The sequence below is a fragment of the Nerophis lumbriciformis genome, linkage group LG14 (genome assembly GCF_033978685.3).
Source record: "Nerophis lumbriciformis linkage group LG14, RoL_Nlum_v2.1, whole genome shotgun sequence".
NCBI classification, from domain to species: domain Eukaryota; kingdom Metazoa; phylum Chordata; class Actinopteri; order Syngnathiformes; family Syngnathidae; genus Nerophis; species Nerophis lumbriciformis.
In genome coordinates, this window is record NC_084561.2 from 5,991,324 (window position 1) to 6,009,815 (window position 18,492).

General features: G+C 39.1%; 1 protein-coding gene across 1 annotated transcript in view; it reads right to left on the reverse strand.

Annotated features, from left to right (window-relative positions):
* The window catches only part of obscna (obscurin, cytoskeletal calmodulin and titin-interacting RhoGEF a), a 168,689-nt gene that overhangs the window by 134,833 nt on the left and 15,364 nt on the right, over positions 1-18,492 (reverse strand). Inside the window, exons 9-18 of the mRNA XM_072914738.1 lie at positions 12,839-13,105; positions 12,489-12,758; positions 12,139-12,405; positions 11,797-12,063; positions 11,331-11,603; positions 10,996-11,259; positions 10,656-10,922; positions 10,304-10,570; positions 9,958-10,224; positions 5,672-5,938 (exon numbers count right to left, since the gene is read on the reverse strand). Of these exons, the coding sequence (XP_072770839.1) occupies positions 5,672-5,938; positions 9,958-10,224; positions 10,304-10,570; positions 10,656-10,922; positions 10,996-11,259; positions 11,331-11,603; positions 11,797-12,063; positions 12,139-12,405; positions 12,489-12,758; positions 12,839-13,105 (2,676 nt within the window). The remainder of the gene's footprint in view (positions 1-5,671; positions 5,939-9,957; positions 10,225-10,303; positions 10,571-10,655; positions 10,923-10,995; positions 11,260-11,330; positions 11,604-11,796; positions 12,064-12,138; positions 12,406-12,488; positions 12,759-12,838; positions 13,106-18,492) is intronic.

An 18,492-nucleotide genomic window follows, 5' to 3' on the forward strand; every position in this document is an offset into this window, starting at 1 on the left:
CAAAGTACTGTGTGTGGGTGCTTCGTAAACATGTAAGTATTTTGTCGTCTTGTGTGGCGGTATTAAAAAAAAAAACATCTTATGTCAATAGCAAATTACCAGAAGTGCTCAAAAAAATCGATTCACATCCAAATTCTAAATCGATTCATAATTTAAAAAAATGTATTTAAAAAAAATAAATAAAGTAAAACTTTTTTATGTGTTTTATATGTACTTTACATTATTTTCTGCAAGTATTGTAATATTTTTGTTTGCATAGAATACATTTATTGGATTTACATTGTTTTATATGGAAAAAGCAATTCATCATTTATATATACTTTACATTGTTTTCTGCATTGAAACTGCAAGTATTGTATTGTTTTTGTTCCAATGAAACAGATTTATTGGATTTATATTGTTTTGTATGGAAAAAGTTGCTTCAGTTTTCGTATAATTGTGGTTTTTTTTGTTAGATTTTTCCACTCTACTACAAAGTACTGTGTGTGGGTGCTTCGTAAACATGTGAGTATTTTGTCGTCTTGTGTGGCGGTATTAAAAAAAAAAACATCTTATGTCAATAGCAAATTACCAGAAGTGCTCAAAAAAATCGATTCACATCCAAATTCTAAATCAATTCATAATTTTAAAAAATGGATTTAAAAAAAAAAAAATAAAGTAAAACTTTTTTATGTGTTTTATATGTACTTTACATTATTTTCTGCAAGTATTGTAATATTTTTGTTCGCATAGAAGACATTTATTGGATTTACATTGTTTTATATGGAAAAAGCAATTCATCATTTATATATAGTTTACATTGTTTTCTGCATGTAAAACTGCAAGTATTGTATTATTTTTGTTCCATTGAAACAGATTTATTGGATTTATATTGTTTTGTATGGAAAAAGTTGCTTCAGTTTTCGTATAATTGTGTTTTTTTTTGTTAGATTTTTCCACTCTACTACAAAGTACTGTGTGTGGGTGCTTCGTAAACATGTGAGTATTTTGTCGTCTTGTGTGGCGGTATTAAAAAAAAAAACATCTTATGTCAATAGCAAATTACCAGAAGTGCTCAAAAAAATCGATTCACATCCAAATTCTAAATCAATTCATAATTTTAAAAAATGGATTTAAAAAAAAAAAAATAAAGTAAAACTTTTTTATGTGTTTTATATGTACTTTACATTATTTTCTGCAAGTATTGTAATATTTTTGTTCGCATAGAAGACATTTATTGGATTTACATTGTTTTATATGGAAAAAGCAATTCATCATTTATATATAGTTTACATTGTTTTCTGCATGTAAAACTGCAAGTATTGTATTATTTTTGTTCCATTGAAACAGATTTATTGGATTTATATTGTTTTGTATGGAAAAAGTTGCTTCAGTTTTCGTATAATTGTGTTTTTTTTTGTTAGATTTTTCCACTCTACTACAAAGTACTGTGTGTGGGTGCTTCGTAAACATGTGAGTATTTTGTCGTCTTGTGTGGCGGTATTAAAAAAAAAAACATCTTATGTCAATAGCAAATTACCAGAAGTGCTCAAAAAAATCGATTCACATCCAAATTCTAAATCGATTCATAATTTAAAAAAATGTATTTAAAAAAAATAAATAAAGTAAAACTTTTTTATGTGTTTTATATGTACTTTACATTATTTTCTGCAAGTATTGTAATATTTTTGTTTGCATAGAATACATTTATTGGATTTACATTGTTTTATATGGAAAAAGCAATTCATCATTTATATATACTTTACATTGTTTTCTGCATTGAAACTGCAAGTATTGTATTGTTTTTGTTCCAATGAAACAGATTTATTGGATTTATATTGTTTTGTATGGAAAAAGTTGCTTCAGTTTTCGTATAATTGTGGGTTTTTTTGTTAGATTTTTTCACTCTACTACAAAGTACTGTGTGTGGGTGCTTCGTAAACATGTGAGTATTTTGTCGTCTTGTGTGGCGGTATTAAAAAAAAAACATCTTATGTCAATAGCAAATTAGCAGAAGTGCTCAAAAAAATCGATTCACATCCAAATTCTAAATCGATTCATAATTTTAAAAAATTGATTTAAAAAAAAAAAATAAAGTAAAACTTTTTCATGTGTTTTATATGTACTTTACATTATTTTCTGCAAGTATTGTAATATTTTTGTTGGCATAGAAGACATTTATTGGATTTACATTGTTTTATATGGAAAAAGCAATTCATCATTTATATATACTTTACATTGTTTTCTGCATTGAAACTGCAAGTATTGTATTGTTTTTGTTCCAATGAAACAGATTTATTGGATTTATATTGTTTTGTATGGAAAAAGTTGCTTCAGTTTTCGTATAATTGTGGGTTTTTTTGTTAGATTTTTTCACTCTACTACAAAGTACTGTGTGTGGGTGCTTCGTAAACATGTGAGTATTTTGTCGTCTTGTGTGGTGGTATTAAAAAAAACATCTTATGTCAATAGCAAATTACCACAAGTGCTCAAAAAAATCGATTCACATCCAAATTCTAAATCGATTCATAATTTTAAAAAATTTATTTAAAAAAATAAAATAAAGTAAAACTTTTTTATGTGTTTTATATGTACTTTACATTATTTTCTGCAAGTATTGTAATATTTTTGTTCGCATAGAAGACATTTATTAGATTTACATTGTTTTATATGGAAAAAGCAATTCATCATTTATATATAGTTTACATTGTTTTCTGCATGTAAAACTGCAAGTATTGTATTATTTTTGTTCCATTGAAACAGATTTATTGGATTTATATTGTTTTGTATGGAAAAAGTTGCTTCAGTTTTCGTATAATTGTGGGGTTTTTTGTTAGATTTTTTCACTATACTAAAAAGTACTGTGTGTGGGTGCTTCGTAAACATGTGAGTATTTTGTCGTCTTGTGTGGCGGTATTAAAAAAAAACCCATCTTATGTCAATAGCAAATTACCAGAAGTGCTCAAAAAAATCGATTCACATCCAAATTCTAAATCAATTCATAATTTTAAAAAATGGATTTAAAAAAAAAAAAATAAAGTAAAACTTTTTTATGTGTTTTATATGTACTTTACATTATTTTCTGCAAGTATTGTAATATTTTTGTTGGCATACAATACATTTATTGGATTTACATTGTTTTATATGGAAAAAGCAATTCATCATTTATATATACTTTACATTGTTTTCTGCATGTAAAACTGCAAGTATTGTATTATTTTTGTTCCAATGAAACAGATTTATTGGATTTACATTGCTTGCTTTAGTTTTCGTATAATTGTGTTTTTTTGGTAAGATTTTTCCACTCTTCTACAAAGTACTGTGTGTGGGTGCTTCGTAAACATGTGAGTATTTTGTCGTCTTGTGTGGCGGTATTAAAAAAAAACACATCTTATGTCAATAGCAAATTACTCAGTGGCCTAGTGGTTAGAGTGTCCGCCCTGAGATCGGTAGGTCGTGAGTTCAAACCCCGGCCGAGTCATACCAAAGACTAAAAAAATGCGACCCATTACTTCCCTGCTTGGCACTCAGCATTAAGGGTTGGAATTGGGGGTTAAATCACCAAAATGATTCCCGGGCGCGGCCACCGCTGCTGCCCACTGCTCCCCTCACCTCCCAGGGGGTGATCAAGGGTGATGGGTCAAATGCAGAGAATAATTTCGCCACACCTAGTGTGTGTGACAATCATTGGTACTTCAACTTTAACTTGAACTTTAACTTTAAATTACCAGAAGTGCTCAAAAAAATCGATTCACATCCAAATTCGCCATTTTTTTCTACTATTCTAAATCGATTCATAATTTTAAAAAATGTATTTAAAAAAAAAAAAAAAAAAGGAAAACTTTTTTTTTTGTCTTTTTAATAAGAATCCATTTTAAAAATATATGTTTTTAGGCCATTTCCATGCAACCGGGAGACACCTTTCTAACCTGTAACCTGTTTTCATTTTTATAATTATCATACCAAATAATACATTGCGAGAATCGGTTCGAATTGGCAATTGTATTGAATTGAGAAACAAATAGACGAAGTAGACATAGAAAGGGTAAAAGAAACTAGATTTTTGGGAGTATTAATAGATGATCAAATGAACTGGAAATCTCATATACAAAACATACAACATAAGGTGGCAAAAAACATTTCAATAATGAATAAAGCAAAATATGTCCTGGGCCAAAAATCACTACATATTCTCTACTGCTCGCTAGTGTTACCATATCTGAGTTATTGTGCAGAAATATGGGGAAATAACTACAAATGTGCGCTACATTCGCTAACCGTGTTACAAAAAAGATCAGTTAGAATAATACATAATGTTGGATATAGAGAACACACAAACCCTTTATTTATTAAGTCAGAAATATTAAAGTTCGGTGATTTGGTAAAATTGCAAACAGCTAAAATGATGTACAAAGCAAACTATAACCTGCTACCAAAGAATGTACAACAATTCTTCTCAACTAAAGAGGAGAAATATAACCTTAGAGGAAAAAATAATTTAAAACATTTATATGCACGTACAACACTTAGAACATTTAGCATATCAGTATGTGGAATTAAATTATGGAATGGATTAAGTAAAGAAGTTAAAAATTGTACTGATATGATCCAGTTTAAGAGGTTGTTCAAAAATAATAGTGCTTACAGAGTACAAAAAAGAAGAATTATGAGAAATACTTTCAACCTTATTGAAAATAAGATATTCTTCATCTCAGTATGTTAATAATGACTGAATTAATTAATTAATTACATATTACAAAACTGTTGTATACTAATTCATAGATGTTATTTTATTATATAAAAAGGTCAGTAAATGATTCTATATATTTGTAAACGCTTGAAGTGGGAAAGGGGTAGGATTAAATAAGCTTTGCTTCTTCCTACTCCTTTTCGGGCATGATGTAGAATGAAATGATATGAAATTGTGTGATGTATTATCATGTAAGTGTGTTCATGTTCGAAATAAACTAAAGAAAGAAAGAAAGAATCGATTGGAAATCGAATCTTCACCCCAGGAATCGGATCAAATTATTAGGTTGCCAAGGACTCAAACGTCTACAAATTCCCGTATTGACTCGAAGATCCAGTAAGATTAACCAGAGATTAAAAATGGTCACTTGTTGGTGGAAGAAGAAAAGCACTAACTCACTTAGGTTGGTTGTCATCAATACAGCTCATGCATTACTAGTCCCTAAATATAGGACAACCCATATTTTATACACTTTTTCTGGGTGAAAAATACTGTACCGTCTTATATTTGGGTGAATACGGTATTTCAATTCATCTAGACCAGTGGTTCTCAAATGGGGGTACGCGTACCCCTGGGGGTACTTGAAGGTATGTCAAGGGGTACGTGAGATTTTTTTAAATATTCTAAAAATAGCAATATTTCAAAAATCCTTTATAAATATAAATAAAAACCTATCTTTTTTCAAAATAGTTCAAGAAAGACCACTACAAATGAGCAATATTTTGCACTGTTATACAATTTAATAAATCAGAAACTGATGACATAGTGCTGTATTTTACTTCTTTATCTCGTTTTTTCAACCAAAAATGCTTTGCTCTGATTAGGGGGTACTTGAATTAAAAAAAAATTCACAGGGGGTACATCACTGAAAAAAGGTTGAAAACCACTGACCTAGACTAATTAGCCACAATGATAAAATCCCTCTCACACTGTCGAACGTACCAACAACTTTAACCGTTGCCTTGGTCTTCTGGTCTCGACAGACACACACGTAGACGCCGCTGTCCTCTGGTAGAGCATCAGCGATGGTCAGCTCCAGCATGCATCCCCTCTGCTTCATCTGGTACTTCTCTCCTTCCTCCAGCAGCTCCCCAGCCAGCCGCCATTCCACCGCCATGCCAGCTTTGGAGACCTCGCAAGACAGCGTGACGTTGGGTCCCTCCGCCGCTTGGAGGTTCTTCAGCTTTTGCTTGAAGGCCACGGGGACCACTGGAAAGCAAGAGCAGGAGTTTTAAGGTACAAGCGCTGGTCTACATCATGCTCTTAAACTGAACAAATAACCTATACATTTTTTTGCAATGATATGGATATGTTGTCCCGCAAATTATTGCCGATAAACGATAATATTGTCAGCAATTTGTGACCAAATTAAGCATAACTATAATATGTAGTAATGTAAGTAACCATTTGAAAGGATATACAATAATTTCTCGTTATTGTAGAATTGTTTACCATTGTACTGTAATTAAAAGGTAAATCACTTTATCATAAATAACTAAACAAACAAAAAAAATACAATTCATATACAGGTAAAAGCCAGTAAATTAGAATATTTTGAAAAACTTGATTTATTTCAGTAATTGCATTCAAAAGGTGTAACTTGTACATTATATTTATTCATTGCACACAGACTGGTGCATTCAAATGTTTATTTCATTTAATTTTGATGATTTGAAGTGGCAACAAATGAAAATCCAAAATTCCGTGTGTCACAAAATTAGAATATTACTTAAGGCTAATACAAAAAAGGGATTTTTAGAAATGTTGGCCAACTGAAAAGTATGAAAATGAAAAATATGAGCATGTACAATACTCAATACTTGGTTGGAGCTCCTTTTGCCTCAATTACTGCGTTAATGCGGCGTGGCATGGAGTCGATGAGTTTCTGGCACTGCTCAGGTGTTATGAGAGCCCAGGTTGCTCTGATAGTGGCCTTCAACTCTTCTGCGTTTTTGGGTCTGGCATTCTGCATCTTCCTTTTCACAATACCCCACAGATGTTCTATGGGGCTAAGGTCAGGGGAGTTGGCGGGCCAATTTAGAACAGAAATACCATGGTCCGTAAACCAGGCACGGGTAGATTTTGCGCTGTGTGCAGGCGCCAAGTCCTGTTGGAACTTGAAATCTCCATCTCCATAGAGCAGGTCAGCAGCAGGAAGCATGAAGTGCTCTAAAACTTGCTGGTAGACGGCTGCGTTGACCCTGGATCTCAGGAAACAGAGTGGACCGACACCAGCAGATGACATGGCACCCCAAACCATCACTGATGGTGGAAACTTTACACTAGACTTCAGGCAACGTGGATCCTGTGCCTCTCCTGTCTTCCTCCAGACTCTGGGACCTCGATTTCCAAAGGAAATGCAAAATTTGCATGGTTGGGTGATGGTTTGGGGTGCCATGTCATCTGCTGGTGTCGGTCCACTCTGTTTCCTGAGATCCAGGGTCAACGCAGCCGTCTACCAGCAAGTTTTAGAGCACTTCATGCTTCCTGCTGCTGACCTGCTCTACGGAGATGGAGATTTCAAGTTCCAACAGGACTTGGCGCCTGCACACAGCGCAAAATCTACCCGTGCCTGGTTTACGGACCATGGTATTTCTGTTCTAAATTGGCCCGCCAACTCCCCTGACCTTAGCCCCATAGAAAATCTGTGGGGTATTGTGAAAAGGAAGATGCAGAATGCCAGACCCAAAAATGCAGAAGAGTTGAAGGCCACTATCAGAGCAACCTGGGCTCTCATAACACCTGAGCAGTGCCAGAAACTCATCGACTCCATGCCACGCCGCATTAACGCAGTAATTGAGGCAAAAGGAGCTCCAACCAAGTATTGAGTATTGTACATGCTCATATTTTTCATTTTCATACTTTTCAGTTGGCCAACATTTCTAAAAATCCCTTTTTTGTATTAGCCTTAAGTAATATTCTAATTTTGTGACACACGGAATTTTGGATTTTCATTTGTTGCCACTTCAAATCATCAAAATTAAATGAAATAAACATTTGAATGCATCAGTCTGTGTGCAATGAATAAATATAATGTACAAGTTACACCTTTTGAATGCAATTACTGAAATAAATCAAGTTTTTCAAAATATTCTAATTTACTGGCTTTTACCTGTATGTCTGTAAGCCAAAAAATGTACTTAAATAAATAGTGCATTTTTTCACAGTTGAAAAATCGATGTCAGGCGTTAGTCCGTGTTGATGGGCTCATATTGCCCATCCGGTTTGCATCTGAGATAGGGACATTTGGCTTTGATCATATTTTTTTTCCCTCCAAAATTGTGTTACCTTGCAGAACTTCTCACTAGCAAGTCGCGAGTAGGGAGGCTCTGTCCGTGAATCCTGTCCGTGTAAACTCACGGTCTTGCTCTCCGCCCCAAAGAGACAAAGATTTGGAATGACTGAAAAGAGGGCTCACCGTGTTCAGTTAATTCTACTGTTAAATTAACGCGCATAGGTGCTGAGAGAGATGCACAGAGTGAGACATCTTTCTCCCTGTTCAAACACACACAGACATACCAATTTATCGTACGGGCAGAGTCTTTCAACTTCATTTTCATTTACCGTTCGATTAATTGACTTATTGACTAACAGCCCAGATCTAGTCACCATCAAAACGTTTTCCAAGGTGCAAGTGGTGTTTGTTATTAGCCTGATGGCTGCGTCCACTGTAGAGCACACAAACTTGCGGTTTCCTTTAACACTTTTGATTGGAGGCATATGACGCAAGGCTGAACTGTCCGAATAATTGTATATAAGTTATCAAAGAACTTTGTGTTCCCATGAGTTCCGGTCGCCCTGCGAGAAGACAAAAGCTGTCTTTGGTCTTATCAAACAAAAGGCTTGTAAACCTTCACTGTGTGTGATGGGATGCGACGTGGAGGTGTTGGTTTCCCTGATCTATTGGACAGCCACAGGAATACCTTGTCATGACCCGAGATCTACAAAGCAGAGAGGGAGCAGACCTGACACCACTCCAGGCACCTTTTCTTTAAACTGTTTATGGCCGAGTGCGGCAGCTGTTTATGACCCCCCTCCCCTTAGAAACAGCTGCAGCCATGTAATCAGGAAATGCCCAAATAAATGAGGAGGCGTGGATCTCCCTCCATAGAGCGGTGGGGTGACGCTGTGCAAGGGTGCAGGCACACATGCGCTCTCCTCATGAGCTAGATTGAATCCTGTCTCTGTTTGTCTTGTCTTATAGATGTCATCTGTGTTTGAACCTGACATGAACAATTTGGATTGACGAACATGTCTGGCACTCAAATGCCGGTGATGACGGAGAAAAATGACTATGTCTTTTTGCGATTAGGTTATCGCGCTTATTAAAACCCTGATGTCGATTAATCGTCCAGCCCTATGTTATATTCCAGAACAACTACCATTTCACAACAACTACCAGTTATCCATCCATCCATCTTCTTCCGCTTATCCGAGGTCGGATCGCGGGGGCAGCAGCCTAAGCAGGGAAGCCCAGACTTCCCTCTCCCCAGCCACTTCGTCCAGCTCCTCCCGGGGGACCCCGAGGCGTTCCCAGGCCAGCCGGGAGACATAGTCTTCCCAACGTGTCCTGGGTCTTCCCCGCGGCCTCCTACCGGTCGGACGTGCCCTAAACACCTCCCTAGGGAGGCGTTCGGGTGGCATCCTGACCAGATGCCCGAACCACCTCATCTGGCTCCTCTCGATGTGGAGGAGCAGCGGCTTTACTTTGAGCTCCTCCCGGATGGCAGAGCTTCTCACCCTATCTCTAAGGGAGAGCCCCGCCACCCGGCGGAGGAAACTCATTTCAGCCGCTTGTACCCGTGATCTTGTCCTTTCGGTCATAACCCAAAGCTCATGACCATAGGTGAGGATGGGAACGTAGATCGACCGGTAAATTGAGAGCTTTGCCTTCCGGCTCAGCTCCTTCTTCACCACAACGGATCGATACAGCGTCCGCATTACTGAAGACGCCGCACCGATCCGCCTGTCGATCTCACGATCCACTCTTCCCCCACTCGTGAACAAGACTCCGAGGTACTTGAACTCCTCCACTTGGGGCAAAATCTCCTCCCCAACCCGGAGATGGCACTCCACCCTTTTCCGGGCGAGAACCATGGACTCGGACTTGGAGGTGCTGATTCTCATCCCAGTCGCTTCACACTCGGCTACCAGTTATCATTTGAATTAAATACAAACATATTCAAGAATTATATTTCCTCTTTAAGCAGACCGCTATAAATAACTACCATTCACAGTGACGGTTGCCGTGGTCTCGATGCTCCCACAAATGCACGTGTAGATGTCACTGTCCTCTGGCGTCACATCCTGGATCCTCAGTTCAATCAGCGAGTCTCTCTGGCGAATGTGGTATTTGTCTCCATGCCTGATGAGCTCATCGCCCTTCCTCCACTCCACGAAGAGAGACGCTTTGGAAAGCTCACAGCGCAAAGTCGCGGTGTTGCCCTCCTCGATAGTCACGTTGCGCAGCTTCTGCTTGAAGGTGAGCGGTTGAGCTGAGGAGCCAATGTTAGAGAATGATAAATATAACTTGAACCAAAATTCCGATTTGTTAAAAAGAAAACAATTTTCTACCAGTGATTTTGACAGTGGCGGATGTGAGCTGATCAGCGGACAAGCACTTGTAAACGCCACTGTCCTCGGGCACAGCCTTCCATATCAAAAGCTCCACGGTTGTCTCCCATCTCCTCATCTGGTACTTCACTCCATTCCATAACGCTTCTTGTCCCCGCCTCCATTCTATTGGTATTCCAGGTTTAGAGAGTTCACAGCGCAATATGACATTGTTGCCTTCCTCTGCTTGCATGTTCTTCAGGTGTTGTGTGAATGTAACAGGAATGGCTATCAGAAAGAAACAAATACAAACAGGGTGTTGGGAAACAGCAGCCAGAAAGGTCGTCTTAAAGTTCCGTTTGGTTTTATTTACCTTGTACTTTGAGGCTTGCTGTAGTGTGGTGACCTCTGCACTGACACGTGTACTCCCCCGAGTCGTCAGGTTTGAGGGCTCGGATTATGAGAGAATTGATGGTCTTTCTTTGTTTCATCACATACTTATCTCCGGACCTGAGGCTCTCCACACCTTTTCTCCAGTGAAACTGGACCCCTGGCAGAGAGTACTCACAGGTCATGGTAGCAGTCTCACCCTCTTGGGCTTCTACGCTCTGCAGAGGCTGAGTGAACTCAGCTGGGATGGCTTAAAACAGGCAGCAGATTTGTCTTATTATTCTATAATCATAAGTAATTTTGACTGACGCGCCGAATGATACCTTTGACGGTGATTACAGCCCTTGTTGTGACAGACCCAGCACTGCACTCATATACCCCGGCGTCACTTTGAGAGACCTCCCCAATGGTCAGTCGAGCCTCACACCCCGAACGGCTCGCAAAATACCTCGACGAGCTCCACATCAGGCAGCCGTCTTTGTACCACATGATGTGACACGGCTTCGACGTCACACAAAACAAAATGAGGCCGCCTCCTTCGATAGCCTCACAGTCCTCTAGCGCTTTACAGATGGTCGGACGTCTCTCTGGTTGACGTGAGGAAGGAAAGCCAGTTGAAGAAATTGAATGAGGATTGCAGATAAAGACAAAGCCTCACCTCTCACCAACAGTGAGGCGTAGGATCGTTTGTCGCTGGCTGCAAACGAGATGGTGCCGGTGTCTTTGCGTGCCAGCTGTCTGAACGTGAGTGTGTGGTAGCCCCCAGACAACATCTGGATCTCGTTCAGCTTATTGTTGTAGAGCAAAGTCTCATCCAGGTACCACTTCACGCCCGTGTAGTCACTGGGACAGATTTGGCACCTGAACGTGACAGTGTCGCCTTCAAGGCACTCAACGTCCTCCAGTTCATCCAGGATCACCACTCTCTGACCTGACAGATGGAAACATGGACTATAGATCTCATTTCCAGCCATGTACAAAACATTAACAACCCCTGGGCAGTTTAAAAGGCATCGGGCCATTCTTGTGAGGTCTGTGACGACTTCAAACAGCTAAACTGTACCGCCTTAGTCGAACTGAGCCTCCCCAAGAAACATGCATGGATTGCCTGGCGTTTTTCTCACCTTGCACAGTCAGCTGTGCATGGCTCTGCATGGTCCCGACATCGCACGTGTAGATATCCGTGTCCAACTTCTCCAGATAGGTGATGGTGAGTGACAGCAGCACACCCTTCTGCCTCATGACATACTTCCTACCAGACCTCAGCTCCATCATGCCCTTCAACCAGGTCACTCGCTTGGCTGGCCGTCTTGTCTCACACTCTAGAGTCACTTTACCCTTTTCCTCTGCTTGGGTATCCCTTAACTCCCTCGCAAAGGTGTGTTGAAGTTCTGGATAGGATACATATGAGAAATTCAGATCAAATTCTGCATTCCAGAACAGTATTTTTCCTTAAGAATACCTACCTCTAACCTCTAGCTTGGCACGAGATGCAACCCCATCGGCCTGACAGCAGTATTCCCCCGAATCCCTGATTGTGGTGTTCTTAATTATCAGCCTTGCCAAGTTCTTCTCCACACTCATCCTATATTTGGGATTCTGTCTTATTGAATGACCATTTTTCAGCCAATGGATGGTGACCTCGGGTTTGGTGATCTCACAGCTCAGCTCTGCATCCTCACCTGGCACAGTCTTGACATTAAGGAGATCCCTAAAAATGTGCACTGGCCTCTCTGACAAAACAGGAAATTGCATTAGGGTGTGTAGTCTTTGTATGAATGCATTTTGCCCTGATTTCAATACTGGATATATTTACCTTTGACAAAGAGCACAGTCCTGCAGCTTAGGTCTTTGATTGTAAAGACTATGTCACCAGCCTCAGATAGAACCGTGTCTTTAATGGTCAACTTGTACTTGCAACCATTGTTTACAACCTGGAAACGAGTGTTGGAGACAACCACCTGACCGTTGAGGGTCCAGGAGGGCTCATCACTGAGATTGTGGGAAAGGTGACACTCAAAATAACAGTTTTCACCTTCTAACACGGACGTTGTCTTCAAGCGCTGCACAAGAGTGATATGCAAGTCTGTCCATAAAATAAACAATGATGTTAGCTATATACAGTACACTGACAAGACATTTTATCAATACTTCTTTTGAACCCACCGTGCACAGAAACTTTAGCTTTGGTCTGGCTGGTACCCAGATCACAGGTGTAATGTCCGGCGTCATCTTTGCTCAAGCAATGAATAATCAGCGCAATGGACTTCCCATACTGGCACAGCTCATGTTTCTCATCAGTTCTCAGGACAATGCCATCCTTGCGCCAGACTGGGATCACAGACTCTTTGGAAACTTCACACTGGAGGCAGACCTCCCCTTGCTCTTCTCCAACTGCATCCTCCAGAGGTTTTAGGAAGACTGCAGGTCGCTCTGAAGACCAAGGAGCACAAGACATGATTTGAGCGTCGGCCAGTAGACAGTGGTATCTCGGGATACGAGTGCCTCAGTTTACGAGTTTTTCGGGATGGTTGATTGCTCGCGAATGTCACAGTGAATCCCGTAAGAGCCAATCAAAACATCCGGTCTTACTCGTTAACATTAGCTTATTGTTAGAGATGGACATACCTTAATTTTTCTAAGAATGGAAGGAAGAAAGTGACTGTGAAGGACATTACTGAGAAGAAGAAGTGGATGCTATTCATTAAATTAACCCTTGAGTCACCTTTTACCGAACAACGGTCATTTTCTGCATTTTTATTTTTTCCATCCTCGACAAATCAGTTAAATCTAAAAGGTTAGAGGGCTGAAATTTGGCCATATAGTTTTGAACATCCATCCATCCATCCATCCATCTTCTTCCGCTTATCCGAGGTCGGGTCGCGGGGGCAGCAGCTTAAGCAGGGAAGCCCAGACTTCCCTCTCCCCAGCCACTTCGTCCAGCTCCTCCCGGGGGATCCCGAGGCGTTCCCAGGCCAGCCGGGAGAGATAGTCTTCCCTGCGTGTCCTGGGTCTTCCCCGTGGCCTCCTACCGGTCGGACGTGCCCGAAACACCTTCCTAGGGAGACGTTCGGGTGGCATCCTGACCAGATGCCCGAACCACCTCATCTGGCTCCTCTCGATGTGGAGGAGCAGCGGCTTTACTTTGAGCTCCCCCCGAATGACAGAGCTTCTCACCCTATCTCTAAGGGAGAGCCCCGCCACTCGGCGGAGGAAACTCATTTCGGCCGCTTGTACCCGTGATCTTGTCCTTTCGGTCATAACCCAAAGCTCATGACCATAGGTGAGGATGGGAACGTAGATCGACCGGTAAATCGAGAGCTTTGCCTTCCGGCTCAGCTCCTTCTTCACCACAACGGATCGATACAGCGTCCGCATTACTGAAGACGCCGCACCGATCCGCCTGTCGATCTCACGATCCACTCTTCCCCCACTCGTGAACAAGACTCCGAGGTACTTGAACTCCTCCACTTGGGGCAAGATCTCCTCCCCAACCCGGAGATGGCACTCCACCCTTTTCCGGGAGAGAACCATGGACTCGGACTTGGAGGTGCTGATTCCCATCCCAGTCGCTTCACACTCGGCTGCGAACCGTTTTGAACAAGTTCTTCTTTAAAATGGCATCATGACACTTGTTTGCAAAGGTATTCCAAATAGGAGATATTCATTTACCTTGGCCCATTTTGGTCGCCCATTGACTCCCATTGTAACACACATTTTTCAAGATACTGAAAACCTGATACGTTACAATGCTTTTACCATGAATACTGAACGGATCTATCAATCTACCATTGGAAATACAAATGACACTTCTCAACCACTATAGTTGACGCCAGAATGAATTGTGTTTTTGTTCATTCAAATTGAAACGTCTGTCAACAAACGACTTAAATGCAATAAACAACGATCTTGGGCGGTTGTTGTTGCTACAGAGAGGTGTGTAAATGTGGTTTGGAAAACATTTTGTGTCGATTGTCAGTGCGTAAGCGTGCAGTGGCACCACTACACCATCACATAATGACAGCGCCTAAGTGACTTGAACGTTATTTACGCTCAAACAGACAAATACTGATACTATTGTTTATTTTTCCTTAGTGTGACATATTTTGTGTGTGTCTGGGTAAAATTCACTAAAACTTTGCAAGCCTGCAAGCCCCTTTTAGCTTACATATCAAAGGGGACAACCCTACAGGTAGGGAAAATCTCGCCTGTTCATTCATTGGACGTGTGTCATGTCTGTCTAATCATGTTTTGTTTTAAGTCATGTTTTGTTTAGTTTCGGCTTTTCACTCCCTTGTCTTGTTTGCATGATTACCCATTAGTTTCACCTGTTCCACGTTTGGACTCATTGTGCACTTTTGTTTGTCACCATAGCAACCATTAGTTTTCACCTGTCGCGTCACGCACCTGTTTCACGTTTTGAGTCACGCACCTGCTTTCACTAATCATGTCCATAGTATTTAAGTTCATTCATTTTCTGTTGTTCGTCCTGACGACATCCCCGCATTTATGCCCCCTGTCACACTCTGTCCACCTCATGTCCATGCCAAGTAAGTTTGTTTATTATTGCCACAGTTAGTGTTTTTTTTTGTTGTTCCTAGTTTTTTGCCCCCGTGCAAGTCTTTTGTTTTCATTAGTCAAGTTTGTACATCCGCCTTGAGCGCGCCTTTTGTTCTTTTGAGTGTTATTATTAAAAATGTATCTACCTTCACGCCATGACCAGTCCAATTCACTTGCACCTCGGGAGAACAAACCAAGCCTAAGTCCAAGTCATGACAACGTGTGGCGGAGAAAGTTCATTATGCATGTTTGAAAGGAATGTTTGAAGTTTGCAGAGTAAATTTTGCCAAAATTTCCCTCAGCTCATTGAAGTCATGCAGAGAAGCCACACAACACAAGAGGCTGCATCAAAGCAATGTTGTCTTGTGTCCCAAAGAAGGGCAATTATGTCCTAAAACATTAAAAAACACGCTAAAATAATAAAAAAACTTAATATTTATGGATGAGTCTAAAGCTGCTGAAAGAGTTAAAGCGTTGAAAGTTTAAAAAATATATGTATGACTTACTTAAAACACTTTTATGAGTTTGACCATTTTTCGGCGAGGGCGGGATAGTGTGTTTTTGGAAAAAAAAACTGTCATAGTTCCAAAAATAATAATGCATCAAAATGAGCGTTGCCTTGACCTGTTAAAGGCTGTAATTACCTCATCTAAAGTATTTCACTTTGCTACTCATTTTTGGAAAATATTGCATATTTATTTTTTCCCATAATAACAAATGGTGTTTGTTTTTTCCCAAAAAGAGCATAAAACATAAGAAAACATTACAAATATATAACAACTTTATATCGGTAGAATGGTCTGATGCTGTTGAAAAATTTAAAGTGTCGAAAGCTTAAAAAAAAATGTATGTATTACTTACTTACAACACTTTTTTAGCATGATCGTTCTTTGGCTAAGGGGGATCGTGTGAGTTTTTGGAAAACAAACTGTCACAGTTCCAAATATAATAATGCATCAAAATCAGTGTTGTTATGAATTATTGACCTATTAAAGGCGGTAATTACCTCATCAATAGTATTCCACTTTGCAACTCGTTTTCGGAAATTATGAATATTTTGTGTTTTTCTTGTCATAAAAAAATGTTTAGTTTTTTTTACAAAAAAAAGCATAAAACTTAAAATAGAAATATATAAAAACTGTATATCTATAGATAGGTCTGGAGCTGCTGAATAATTTAAAGTGTTGAAAGACTTCCTTATAACACTTTTTTGAGTGTGGCCATTTTTCATCGCTAAGTAGGGATAGTATGAGTTTGTGGAAAAAACTGTCATAAAAAATAATAATGCATCAAAATCAGTTGTGTTATGAATAATTGACCTATTAAAGGCTGTAATTACCTCATCTAAAGTATTCCACTTTGCAACTCATTTTTGGAAAATATTACATATTTGGTGTTTTTCCCATAATAAAAAATTGTGTTTTTTTTTTTTTTCAAAAAGAGCATAAAACATTTAAAAAAAAATTACAAATATATAACAACTTTATATTTCGGTGGATAGGTCTGAGGCTGTTGAAAAATGTAAAGTGTTGAAAGTTTAAAAAAGATTATATATTACTTACAACACTTTTTTTTAGCCGTTTTTTGGCTATGGAGGGATCGTGTGAGTTTTTGGAAAACAAAAACTGTCATTGTTCCAAAGATAATAATGCATCAAAATCAGTGTTGTTATGAATTATTGACCTATTAAAGGCTGTAATTACCTCATCAAAAGTATTCCACTTTGCAACTCGTTTTTGTTTTTCCGTGATATAAAATGTTTTGTTTTTTGGTTTATTTGTTTTGTTTTTACAAAAAAAGCATCAAACTTAAGAAAAACCATTACAAATGTATAAAAACTATATATCTATAGATAGGTCTGAAGCTGCTGAAGAATTTAAAGCGTTAAAAGTGGAAAAAAAAATGTATATTTGACTTTTGAGTGCAACCATTTTTCATTGCTTAGGAGGCTCAACGTAGTTTTGAATGAAGTGGACTCAAGAGTTAAAGCATACTTGCCAACCTTGAGACCTCCGATTTTGGGAGGTGGGGGGCGGGGGGCGGGGGGCGTGGTTAAGAGGGGAGGAGTATATTTACAGCTAGAATTCACCAAGTCAAGTATTTCATATATATATATATATAAGAAATACTTGACGAAATACTAAGTCAAGTATTTCATATAGATATATGTATATATATATATATCTATATAAAATACTTGACAAAATACTAAGTCAAGTATTTCATATATATATGGACACAAATTCCTCAATCTGATTGACAAACACTTTCCCAAAGACAGCACCCTAAGAAAAGTATTCAACAAGAACAACATTAAATTGAGCTACAGCTGCATGAACAATATACGACAAATCATCTCAAACCACAACAAAACAATTGCAAATGAGCCGTCGGCCCCCAGACAGAGCGACTCCAAAACCAACAAAGGCTGTAACTGTCGAAAGAAACCTGATTGCCCTCTCAACGGGGGGTGCTTACAAACATCAGTTGTCTACCAATCTAAGGTAACACGCAAGGACATTAACACATCCGACACATATGTAGGATTAACCGAGGGAGAATTCAAAACCAGATGGAACAATCACAAGGCTTCTTTCAGGAACAAAAACCTGCGAAATACCACAGAACTCAGCAAACACATTTGGGACCTCAAAGACAATAATGTTGAATATTCAATAACATGGCAAATTCTTGCATCCAGCACACCTTACAATAGTGGTAATAAAAGATGCAACCTATGCTTGAAAGAGAAACTGTTTATTATTTACCGTCCAGACCTGTCATCCCTCAACAAGCGCAGCGAAATTGTATCAGCATGCCGCCATAGACGGAAACACCTCCTAGGTAACACATGAGCCAATCACCACGCCCCTAGGCCAGCCTGTACCCACCCACTCTGTGCCCTATATAAACCATGGTATGCGAATGCTCCCATTAAAATCTCCTGATGATTGAGGGTACCCCCCCTCATGAAAGAGGCCTGTAGAGATGAAATAGTCTTGTGATTTTTTTTTTTGATTTTTTTTCCCACACATACATATATATATATATATATATATATATATATATATATATGTCTTAATAAGGTTATCCAAAAAATAGTGCTCGATACCGTAGTAGAGCGCAATATATGTATGTGTGGGAAAAAAATCACAAGACTACTTCATCTCTACAGGCCTGTTTCATGAGGGGGTTCCCTCAATCATCAGGAGATTTCTCCTGATGATTGAGGGAACCCCCTCATGAAACAGGCCTGTAGA